A 12,591-nucleotide genomic window follows, 5' to 3' on the forward strand; every position below is an offset into this window, starting at 1 on the left:
CAGAGGACACACCAGAGCCGTGCCCTGGTTCACCGGGTTCATGCTGAGTTTCCCAGAATGCACACATGTTAGGCTACTCATAGGACAGCATTTGTGACTCTGACTCCCTCCTTACTGTCACCTCCCCAGGGCTTTGTGGGTGCCACCTGCGAGAATGACTCCCGCACCTGCGGGAACCTGCACTGTCTGAACGGCGGCACCTGCATCTCCATCCACAAGAGCTCCAAGTGCATGTGTGCTCCGGCCTTCACGGGTCCCGAGTGCCAGTACCCGGCCAGCAGCCCCTGCACCCCCAACCCGTGCTACAACAGGGGCACCTGCGAGTTCTTCGGCGACGCCTCCCCCTACTACCGCTGCAACTGCCCCGCCAACTTCAACGGCCTCAACTGCCACATCCTCGACTTTGATTTCCAAGGTGGGATCGGGCAGGACATCATCCCACCCAAAATCGAGGAGAAGTGCGAGATCGCCGTCTGCGCGGGGTACGCCGGCAACAAGATCTGCGATGGGAAATGCAACAACCACGCGTGCGGCTGGGACGGGGGAGACTGCTCCCTCAACTTCAACGACCCCTGGAAGAACTGCTCCCAGTCCCTGCAGTGCTGGAAATACTTCAACGACGGCAAGTGCGACTCCCAGTGCAACAACGCCGGCTGCCTGTACGATGGGTTTGACTGCCAGAAATACGAAGGGCAGTGCAAGTAAGTGACTTTCTTATTGACCTTCTTGTTTTAAAGCCACGGCTTCCATACTGATCGTCTGGGGGTATTTTCTGGTTGCCTCTGCTAAAACTCCTTAGTGCAGACCTGTTGTTCACTCTCTGCATTCTGTTCTGCTGCCTTTGGGGCTGCAACTCAAGCAACCACAGTTCCCTGTGGTTTTATTGAGTTTATATACACTTGGAAGCTTTGGTTTATTCCAGATGGCTTCCTGTCCTTGCCTGTATCACGCCATGGAAGTGAATTCTCTAAATGTCAGTCGTAACACAGCGAGTTTCAGTGTAGGGAGACCCCAGATGGAAGAGCAGCCAGAAAACATGATGATGTGAACATCCAGGCATTTACCAAACATTGTCTTTGGCAACAGCAGGAGCTTAATCCCAGATGCCTGGACAAACTCTGGTCTGAGTAACTATTTTGTGTCCCCATGTCTTCTCTGAGTCACACTAATTTTTCCCTTTTTCTGACATCTACATTGCAACCTATAATTGAACAGCTGCTGTCTTTCACCTGCAGAGGTGAACGCTTCACAGCACTGCGTGAAACAGTTGCCTTCTATGTAAACTGGCTTAATGTCTATCAAGATGAAGAATATTTGTACGAGAGAGGTCATTGTGGGCCACCACTTATTTTCTCAGCAGATACAGGTAATATGCGCAGTACTTGGTCTAATTCATTCTTCTGCCTTTCTTTTTCTTCCGCCCAGCCCTCTGTATGACCAGTACTGCAAAGATCACTTCTCCGACGGTCACTGTGACCAGGGCTGCAATAATTTTGAGTGCGAATGGGATGGTCTGGACTGTGCGAACAACATGCCGGAGAAGCTGGCGGATGGCACGCTGGTGGTGGTGGTCCTCATCACCCCCGAGAACCTCAAGAACAACTCCTTCAACTTCCTGCGGGAGCTGAGCCGCGTGCTGCACACCAATGTGGTCTTCAAGAAGAACGCCAAGGGGGAGTATATGATCTTTCCGTACTATGGCAATGAGGAGGAGCTGAAAAAGCATTACATCAAGAGGTCGACAGAGGACTGGTCAGATATGTCTAGTGCTGTCATCAACAAAGTGAAGAGCAGCCTCTACTCCAGGGCTGGCAGGAGGCAGAAGAGAGAGCTGGATCAGATGGACATCAGAGGGTAAGGGGGACCAGTGAGTTCCTTTTCCACGGAGCGGTATTTGTTTTGTGTGTTGATAATAGTAACACGCTATAAAGGGAAGGATGTAGGCCAGATAATTGTATTTAGACGTTGCGTTCTGTGTGAACAGAAACCGGATTTTGCTCTCATGTGGGAAAAGCGAGTGATCGCTCAGGAATCCCTGATACAATGCTGCGCCGACTCTCACGATTGAAGGAGTCCTGCGTATTGTTGGGAGCCGGGGCTGGGCTGGGTGGGACCTGGAAGCAGAGCTTGGCCTGACCGACTGTCTGACTTCAGGAAGTCATTAAGTTAAGCCTCAGTTTCTCCCTGGGAAACGCTTTCTAGAGCTTTGTTGTAAAACTCAATTACTGCAAACTGTGTTCGGAGATCTTTGATATAAACATATAGATCCAACCTTCTCCCTCTCCGCGGGCTTAATCAAAAGCCACCGAACGCAAAGGAGTTAGAGCAGTGAAACTGATGTGAAAAGATCTGAAGGTTCCCAAACAGCATTGTTGAAGATACTGTAGTGATTTTAAGAGGTTGCGAAGCAGAGATTCCCTTCCATTCTGAGTTATATTCAGCGAGGCAAATCCAGTAGCCCATGAGTGTGAGCTGCAGGGCTGGGGCCACCGGGCAACAAGGAGATGGGGTCCCACCTGCTAATTCCCACCGACAGGGGTTAACGAGGGGAGGGAGACGAGCTCGTCTGTCTTGTCAGTGTGGTCATCGCTCCGTGGGTCTCACTGACTCTTCTCTCGCACGCAGATCCATCGTGTACTTGGAAATCGATAACCGCCAGTGCATCCAGTCGTCTTCCCAGTGCTTCCAGAGCGCAACCGATGTGGCGGCGTTCCTGGGCGCCTTGGCCTCCCTTGGCAACCTGAACATACCCTACAAAATAGAAGCCGTTAAAAGTAAGTACGACTGGCCAGCTGGGGAGGAGAGACAGCCAAAACTTGCCAGCCTTATCCATGTTCAGTTATCCGTCAGCTGGCCGCACTGGAGAACAGTCTGGTTTTAATAACCTTGCATCATTTCTTTCTTTCCTTTGAGTCTGTTCTTAAAAAAAAATTACAAAACCAGTTTATTATTTTTGCTTATTCCAGGTTTATTTCAAAATCATTATCACTATAAAAGTTATAAAAAAAAAAAAAAATAAAAGAGAAAGAAAATCCAGCCAGCTCCAATCAATCAGTGACATGCAAGGAGTTGAAGTTTGTATCTTGAAAATCCCCCCTAAATCCTTTTGTCTTAACAGCTCAATGCAAGCGCAATGATTTGAAGTTTGTTAATCCTTTTCCTTAAAGGAGAAAAAAGTGAAGCTGTCTCCTGATGCAGACTGGCTTGTGCAGCCGAGAATTTGCCGATAGTTTGCAATTCTGATTAATAGCTTATAAAATGACCTTATTTGAGGGGGGGTGCTGATTTAGATCAGCCTTAGGTACCTCTATTAACTAATTTTCCTTCATTTCCACTCTGTCACTGGTTTGCTATGCAGCTTAATGTCTCAGCCTCTCTTTGTGCCCCACTGTTTTGTAGGTGAAACGGCCGAGCCCGCGAAGAACTCGCAGCTGTATCCTATGTACGTGGTGGTGGCTGCGCTGGTCTTGCTCGTGTTCATCGGAGTGGGGGTGCTGGTGTCTCGTAAGCGGCGCAGGGAGCATGGGCAGCTTTGGTTCCCAGAAGGCTTCAAAGTGACGGAGTCGAGCAAGAAGAAGCGACGAGAACCACTCGGGGAGGATTCTGTGGGACTGAAGTGAGTAATTTCCTTGCTAACCCATTAAACGCAGCACAGCGGGGCTGCTCGGGGCTCTTCTGAAAGAACCCAGTGGAGTTTTGTTCTCCGGTGCATCATGTTGCTGTAGAGGGAAGGAGAAAAATTAGGTTTCTTAAAGGTCTGCGTGGGGAAAACAGTGTTCCCATCTGAAGGAGGTTTTGAAATGCTTTGTGGTCTGTTTACCCTTGGTAAAGAATGAAAGGCAACCTGAGGGGAACCTCCTGGAAATTGCCTTCTTGAGTCTTCCTTCAGTTTGTGCATATATATAAACACAGCCCATCACAGAGTGGTTCCTGCAGAGGAGCTGATTTTTTGTCTGGTTTTGTTTTTCCAGACCTCTCAAAAATGCCTCCGACGGCACGCTGATGGACGACAACCAAAATGAGTGGGGCGATGAGGAGACCTTGGACACCAAGAAGTTCAGGGTAAGCTCACTGCCACGTCCCCTTTTGGTGCTGCGAGCTGTGACTCGCTGGGTGTTGTCACAGAAGGAGCAGCATGGAGCGCAGGGACCCTCGGGGACCCCGTCTGCACCGCACATCGCTGCTGCCAGCTCCTGCGCAATCCTGCGTGTGACAAACGCCCCTTGGGGACTCGTAGAGCTTCCCACGCTGGAGCTCAGCGCCCCGCTCCCACCCCGACTCGTGCATTTTGCTGGGTGCTCATTCCCGCGGTCGTTCCGCAGTTCGAGGAGCAGGCGATGCTGCCCGACACGGACGACCAGACGGACCACAGGCAGTGGACCCAGCAGCACCTGGACGCCGCTGACCTGCGCATCTCGTCCATGGCGCCCACTCCGCCGCAGGGGGAAATCGATGCCGACTGTATGGATGTCAATGTCAGAGGTCCCGGTAAGCTGGACGCCTTTCATCACGTGTGCGCTGCTTGTCAGCTCCTCCGAAATCCTCCCTCACCCCTGCAATGAGCAGCCCCAGACAGCCCTACCTGTCCCCGTTTCTAGTATAGAGTTGCTGCCAGGTGTTCTGCATCGCGTGGTTGCTGTTGTGTGTGATTTAGAGATAGACCCTGTCACGTTTTGCTTTCCATGAGATCTCTTTTGTTGAGATGGAAATCAGAGAACACAGAAGAACTACCTATTGATTCATCCAGCTTATCTCTCTGACGCTCCTAAATTCCTCTCCTCCCACCAAACTGCATGTTTCACAATCTTCTTTTCAGGTTTTTAACTATATTAATAGTTAATAGGTTTTTAAATTATTACAAACACTTAGTCTTCTTCACATCTGTGAAATTGTCCTCTGAAATAATAGAAATATTTAAGACTGTGCTGTACTGTACTCAAGTTTGCTTTGAGCAACCAACCTTATACATTGTACTTTACGTGTTAGTGTGCAAGCTAGGAGATAAAATAGGAAAAGCAGTGAGTGGTGAGATACCACTAAGGAATTTCAGATCTATATCAGAAGAAGGATATTCGTGTTTGATGTTTAGAACCAGTCAGGAGATCAGTCTTGATGCACCCACGAGAATAAGCTATTGCAACCAGAGCGTCTTACTGAGCCGCCTGCATTAGAGGAGGGTAAAAAGCCTCTTTTTTCACCGAGTTCCCCTGTGTTTTTCAGATGGCTTCACCCCGCTCATGATCGCCTCGTGCAGCGGAGGAGGGCTGGAGACCGGCAATAGCGAAGAGGAAGACGATGCTCCCGCCGTCATCTCGGACTTCATCTACCAAGGCGCCAGCTTACACAACCAGACGGACCGCACCGGCGAGACGGCCCTGCACCTGGCCGCCCGCTACTCCCGCTCGGACGCTGCCAAGCGCCTGCTGGAAGCCAGCGCCGATGCCAACATCCAGGATAACATGGGCAGGACACCCCTCCATGCCGCCGTCTCTGCCGATGCCCAAGGCGTCTTCCAGGTCATTGATCCTTTCTTGGGGTTTTCTGGGGAAATCCTGGTGTTACGTGTTGAGTTTGGTCACGCAGCTGAGCTTAACGCAGGGTGTCCCACTTGCCCTGGCAAGTTAAAGTCATGAAAACCAAAGCCTTGGTTGTCTTAGGACACAGCAAAGCAGCAGCCCTGTAGCTGCCGTCGGGATCCACATCCCCAGACTGGAGGGACCCTCTGGAAAGGGAGTTGCAGGTCCTGAGACTTGGGGTCTGAGGACTCTGTCTGTCCCTCCTGACATTTGGTGTCCTGCGCTTTGGTCCCTGGCAGATCCTGATTAGGAACAGGGCAACCGACCTCGACGCCCGAATGCACGACGGGACCACTCCTCTGATCCTGGCCGCTCGCTTGGCCGTGGAGGGGATGCTGGACGATCTCATCAACTGCCATGCAGACGTTAACGCCGTGGATGATCTAGGTACTGCAGGTGACTAAAGGAAAGGGCTGCTTGCTGTGTCTCTTACCACTCACTAATACGTCTTGTATTTCATGGTCTTCCCCTGTAGGCAAGTCAGCGCTGCACTGGGCAGCTGCTGTGAATAACGTTGAAGCTGCAGTTGTCCTCCTGAAGAACGGTGCCAATAAGGATATGCAGAACAATAAGGTAGGGGTCTCCTGGGCTGACATGGGTGAGGAAAGAACCATTTGGGGAGTCTGCTAAAGGGTAATTTTTGCCTAAAATACAACAGTGTCTGGCACTCAGACTCTGATTTGATTGTTCTGCTGGGAATGAAGCTCTTGAACTTGGCTCAAAGAAGCACTGTGGGACTTGGTCCTTTGAGTGATGTTGAGGAGCCGTGCAGTGCTTGATGAGCAGAATGACACAGTGTTAGTGTGGCCATCTCCTCGCACGTTCTGGGTCACTCGTTGGGTCCCTGGTTTGATATCAGTATAAGGACATGGCAGGGTAGGAACAAGCAGCAGTCAAACCTCACCAGAGGAGAGGCCATTACAGTCCACTCAACTGCATGGTGTTGGGCATGGAGCTCAGGATGCTAACCAGGAGAATCTGTGAACTTACTTAACCATCTTTGTTGGGTTTCCAGGAGGAGACCCCACTGTTCCTCGCAGCCAGAGAAGGGAGCTATGAAACCGCCAAGGTCCTGCTGGACCATTTTGCCAACCGCGACATCACGGACCACATGGACCGTCTCCCGCGGGACATCGCCCAGGAACGCATGCACCACGACATCGTGAGGCTGCTGGACGAGTACAACCTGGTGCGGAGCCCACCCCTGCACAACGGCCCACTGGGGGCCCCCACGCTGTCCCCTCCGCTCTGCTCGCCCAACAGCTACATCGGCAACCTGAAACCTGCTGTCCAGGGCAAGAAGGCCAGGAAGCCAAGCACCAAGGGCCTGAGCTGCAACGGCAAGGATGCCAAAGACCTCAAAGCCCGGAGGAAAAAGTCACAAGATGGAAAAGGATGTCTGCTGGACAACTCCAGCGTGTTGTCTCCAGTGGACTCGCTGGAATCGCCCCATGGGTACCTGTCGGATGTTGCCTCCCCTCCGCTGATGACCTCTCCGTTCCAGCAGTCCCCTTCCATGCCTCTGAACCACCTGCCAGGCATGCCTGACGCCCACATGAGCATCAACCACCTCAACATGGCAGGGAAGCAGGACATGGCCATGGGAAACTCCAGCAGGATGGCTTTCGATTCGGTGCCGCCGCGTCTCTCTCACCTGCCCGTCTCCAGCCCCAGCACGGCGATGAGCAACGCCCCGATGAATTTCTCGGTGGGCGGCGCGGCCGCTCTGAACGGGCAGTGCGAGTGGCTCAGCAGGCTGCAGAACGGCATCGTCCAGAACCAGTACAACCCCCTGAGGGGCAACATGCAACCTGGGGCACACCAGCAGACGCAAAACCTTCAACACGGCATGATGACCACCCTGCACAACAGCTTGCCCACCACAAGCTTATCGCAGATGATGAGCTACCAGGCGATGCCAAACACCCGCCTGGCTTCCCAACCTCACCTGATGCAGGGCCAGCAGCTCCAGCAGATGCAGCAGCAGCAGCTCCAGCAGCCAAACCTGCAGCCGCAGCAGCCGCCGCAGCCACCCCAGCAGCAGCCGCCGCCGCAGCAGCCGCCGCCGCAGCATCACAACCCCAGCTCCAACACCAGCGGCCACATCGGCCAAAATTTCCTCGGGACGGAGCTGAGCCAGCCCGACATGCAGCCGGTGAGCAGCAGCTCCATGGCCGTCCACACCATCCTGCCGCAAGATTCCCAGATGCTGCCCACATCTCTGCCGTCCTCCCTCGCCCAGCCCATGACCACCACCCAGTTCCTAACTCCACCTTCCCAGCACAGTTATTCCTCCCCCTTGGACAACACCCCCAGCCACCAGCTCCAGGTGCCCGACCACCCTTTCCTCACGCCGTCTCCGGAGTCACCGGACCAGTGGTCCAGCTCGTCCCCTCACTCCAACGTGTCCGACTGGTCCGAGGGCATCTCCAGCCCCCCCACCAGTATGCAGTCACAGCTGGGACACATCCCCGAAGCCTTCAAGTAAAAGACGGTGGCTCAGAGACGCTGGTGCTCAGCAGGAGTTAGAAGCTCGAGGGAGATCTTTTTTGAAAAGGACGTTGGATGCTTTTATTAAAGGATCCTTTTTAAATATGTTTTTATAAAAAAAAAAAAAAGACAAATTAATTCCTTTTTTTTTTTAGTATTTATTTATGTACTTTTTATTTTACATGAAAACACTGCCTTTTTATTTATATGTTCTATTGTTAAGAACTCAATGCGTTTCAAGAAATCAAAAAATTAGGTTTTTATAGGACATTCTCTTTTGTTTGGGGGGTTCGTTGTGTTGGATCTGAGAGGAAATGTTTATGTAAAGCTATAAGCAGCGATTTGTCATTCTGAAATGCCATTAATTTATTTTTTTTCTCTTTCAACTCAGAGGTGAGAAAGAAAAGGGGAAGGAAAAATTGACTGAAAATGCCACTCCTTAGGGGGAAAAAATTGACTATGGGCAGATTTTTGAAATGTACTTTAAAATGTTTCCTTTGCTTTTCTATCTGAGAGGACATTTTATAGTACCAGTCATGAATCTTTGTTTAAATTTCAGTATTATATAGTTGTACATTTGCCTTGATGATAGAAATGTTTGTTCTCTCTTGTTTTTATATATATATAAAAATATATATTTAAATGATTTTTATGATCTAAAAAAAGAATGAGGATTATAGACCTGTAAGAACAGGTTCTAAGCTAAAAAACAAACAAACTACAAAACATGAATACTATCCCCCACCAGAAGAAGCGTATTTGCCAAACTTTTAACGAGAGCAAACCCATAACTACGGAGTATATACCGAACCCACAACTTTGGAGTTTATACACAAAGGAGGCTTAATTTTACTTTGAATATCTTTTTTTTTTGTCTCGTGTTTGCATTTGAGCAACTGTTTAAGAAATAAACGCCAATATAAACTTGTTAAACCACATCCTTATTTTAAGGATGGCCGGCCTGTTTGGGAGAAGGCGTGTCTATTAACGACCTGAGTGAGATGACGAAGCATCGTTGCCGCTGCCACCACACGCTCCCCCGTGTCCGGCCCCAGTGGGACACGCTGCTGGTTCTACTGGGATGCTGGACCCATGGACGGGAGGGCGAACGACCAAGCGCAGCCGAGTCTGTGCCGTGAAACCTTAACACTTGGTTCTTGTTAGCCCGGAGTGGCGCATCTTTTTATATATTGATGTGCGCTCTTTCTGTGTATCATGTAAAATATAGTATAAGCCTGTGGCAGATTTAATGTTTGTAAATACGGGGTTGGTTTTTGGTTTTTTTTTTAAGAAAAGGTGGATTTTGTTTCAAAAATCTAAATGAGCGAGTCTTAAATATATCATAAATATATCACCTTGTAGAGGTGTTGGAATATCACTCACTCGGGGGCAAAGGCAAGCAGGCACCATAAGACTAGATATGTGTATGGGACAGGCAAATAGAGAGCAGTTAATCAAGAAAACCTAAGAAAAGGGTTCCTTTTCCTCACTCCTTCTTATTAGAACACCAAATCAAATGGATATTTCTCAAGACACAGCGCCGTGCTGAGCACTCATCGTAGTTAACATTTCAGACCATTGTTATTGTGACGTGCCTAATATGAGTGATGAAAACATCACGTGGTGTTGAATCTTCCTATGTTTTATAAACTAGAGTGTAGTTTAAGAAAAGATATCTTCTGTAATAAAGTTATCTACATGCAAAGTTGTAGTTTGCAAAAATGATGTATTTTTTTTGGTTAACGGATTTGCAATAAATGATGCTTCTGGGCATCTAGATTTTACTAAAACTGGAACTTAAGTGTTTTTGTTATGGATTGTTTGGAACCTGGAGTTGATACCCGCTGCCTTTTGATACTGCGGGCACTTTCCTGACGTCTTATTCTCTGTTAAAGCTCAGAGCTGGGCTTTGGATAAGGAAACTTTCTCCTCAACTTGCACAATTCTCTGACTTGAGCCGTCTGGTCTGAGGCAGGAGAGGCTCTGCCCAGGTGGCCCTTTATGCTGCGGCACAAACATGGTGTGGAAACATTTGCCGTCCTTGCTGCACTCCAGATTTTTAAGGTAATTTAATTTTCTCTTCCCCGCAGGGACTCTCTAGTCCAAATGCAGCTGCAAAGGCCGCAAATAACTGGATATAAATAGCTGAACCATGAACCTCCTCCCAAGTCAGATAAGCCCGGTGACTCCTGGAATGCTGGTATTTTCCACCCCGTGGCGGGAGTGGGCATGTGTGTGCATGTACCCGGTATCCAGCCCCAGACAGTTTCGGGGCCACCAGATATTTGCTGTAAAACTGGTCAGAAGCCGGTGCTGCCGCAGCAGCGTTTTATGCGCCGCCCAGCAGCAGTGAAACGCGGCGCCTTCAGAGATCAGGGAGACAATGTGCCAGTGAGCACCCCCCGCAAACTCCTTGGAAAGGGGTATTTTAACCAAGGATAAATCCCTCTTTGTGGGTCACCAGCAAGGATCTCATTACCCCGAGAGACATCCTGGAGATCGGCTTCCCGAGATGTGCTCTGGCCCTGAGCTGTGTCCAATCTGGGGATGAAGAGCATCACCCTGCACTGCAATTCATGCATGTGTATCACATCTGGCAACATCCAGCTGTGATCCCATCCTTCCAGGCTTCTGCCACACGTGCACGTCCCAGCGCCTGTGCCCATGGGTGGCTGCAAACAGCGTGTCCCCGTGGGACCGGGAGATGCTCGTGCCAACAGGAGACTCTGCTGTCTGGTCCAGTGTGTGACGCTCTGGTCGCTCATGGTCAAGGTGGGAATTTGGCCTGGAATGGAGTAAAAAAAAGGGTTATCACGATGTGCAAAATAACATGACATTGCAAGAGGCAACTAAATGCAGGTGGGTCATTTATGAAGTGAGGGGCTGCAAAGCAAGTAATTCTCCATGAGGATGGGTTAGAGGGACAGAATGAGGAAAGAGGGGGTTAAATACCAGGGAAAGAGGCAAAACGAAAAGGTCTGCATTAGCATGTAATAAATTGGCCACAGGGTAACTCAATGAAGAAGTCAGCAAAGGTTTTCTAAACAGTAGAAGAGTAAGGATACACCGTTTAAGTATTTAGTTCCCAAATTACTCTGGTGTGGTGACCCACAAACTCCTGCCAGTCCCTCATTCCTGCTGAGCAGGTATATGAGGTGATTGTGGGGTCACAGATCCCCGGCTGGGATTGAGGCAAAGTTAATGAGAAATGAGTGAAATGGCCCCAGTTTCAACAACCCCCCCCTCCACACCCAGGGCACCAACTCTCTGTCCAGGGGGATTTGCCTTTCCCCAAACCCCTCCAACCAACCCACCCTGTCCAACCACCAGCTCATCTCGATCTCCTGCAAGTAAAGATGCTGGGAGCTCATTTTCAAGCTCTCACATCAACAGAAGATGCGGAGGGATGAAGGGGTCACGGCAAGCACAGATGTTGTAGCATTCCAGGTGAAAAAGGCTGAGAAGCACTGAAATTATATCCCACGCCAAGGGGAGGGTTCAGAAGTGTTTGCATAAAACAAGATGAGCATGGAGCTGCTCCGATGGCAGGTATGTTGATGCTATGAGGAATTGGTGCATCTGCACTATTTGTTTACATGCTGGAGGGCCTGGGTTTTTTTATTCTTTGTTTTCATTATTCCTGCTCAATTAGATGGGACATTCAGAAATTGCTACTCTGTATTGCTTTTACCTCCAGGCTATTGGTGTTTGCTCAGAAAGTTGTGAACAGCTGCTTGAACCCTGATTGCCAAATTGTTGCTGCAGCTCAAATCACCCCCTTAAGAATGTACGAAAGGAGCCAAATTCATCTCAGGTGTAGCCTCTCTCAAATTGCACATGGGTTAATGTGGCTGGGGTAGTTTGGATAATCACAGCAACTAAATGAGTAAATAAATAGAGCTCAGCTTGTCCAAGTTGGCTAACCTGATACAGAATACTGATACTTGCAAGAGAAATGCTCCTTTAGCCATTTTCCCTGGTTTTAAACTTAGAGAACAATCCTTTCAATAGCGAGCTGCTGGGGCAGAGCTGGTTTGTGGTTGCCCACAACCTGAAGGCTGAATAAACACTCTGAATTTAATGGGAAAAGGTCAGTATCATTTTTATTGTACCCCAAATAAGCTGATGAAGTAGGAGACAAGGATTCACTCTGTCCCCATCCCAGCAGCAAGCGTTTTATTTGTAAGGGTCACTCTCAAGTCCAGAATGGACTGTGTTTGCTGAGTACAGCAAATCAGTGAGAAACCTTCAGGGTATAAAGGAATTGGACGTCTTAATGAGACAATTCTTCACAATCACATACTTATCAGAACAGCAGAGGTGAGAGCCCACCATTAATGTTTGCGTTGTCTATGTATGTGTAAAAGACGAGGGTTAGATATGTTATGTATATAACTATAGATACAGAGGCAAGCTGTTGATGGTATTTACAGAATACATATGTATTTTTAAAAAGACAAGCGGGCTAATGAAAATCACATTTCCCCTGATTACACCTGTCAGGGGAAACATCAAGGAAGAACCA

The 12,591-nt window shown here is 49.2% G+C and overlaps 1 protein-coding gene across 2 annotated transcripts in view; it reads left to right on the forward strand.

Moving 5' to 3' along the window:
• Positions 1 to 8,064, forward strand: part of NOTCH1 (notch receptor 1) — a gene marked incomplete at both ends in the record, with an annotated part of 40,585 nt that extends 32,521 nt beyond the window's left edge. For both annotated transcript variants that reach the window (XM_080355846.1, XM_080355847.1), the window contains 10 exons: positions 130 to 701; positions 1,426 to 1,854; positions 2,626 to 2,774; positions 3,400 to 3,616; positions 3,972 to 4,062; positions 4,323 to 4,488; positions 5,221 to 5,516; positions 5,816 to 5,963; positions 6,052 to 6,149; positions 6,592 to 8,064. In XM_080355846.1, the coding sequence (XP_080211972.1) occupies positions 130 to 701; positions 1,426 to 1,854; positions 2,626 to 2,774; positions 3,400 to 3,616; positions 3,972 to 4,062; positions 4,323 to 4,488; positions 5,221 to 5,516; positions 5,816 to 5,963; positions 6,052 to 6,149; positions 6,592 to 8,064 (3,639 nt within the window). The remainder of the gene's footprint in view (positions 1 to 129; positions 702 to 1,425; positions 1,855 to 2,625; positions 2,775 to 3,399; positions 3,617 to 3,971; positions 4,063 to 4,322; positions 4,489 to 5,220; positions 5,517 to 5,815; positions 5,964 to 6,051; positions 6,150 to 6,591) is intronic.
• Positions 8,065 to 12,591: the final 4,527 nt, after the last annotated feature.

The sequence above is a fragment of the Nesoenas mayeri genome (assembly GCF_963082525.1).
Source record: "Nesoenas mayeri genome assembly, chromosome: 18".
In the NCBI taxonomy this organism is placed as follows: domain Eukaryota; kingdom Metazoa; phylum Chordata; class Aves; order Columbiformes; family Columbidae; genus Nesoenas; species Nesoenas mayeri.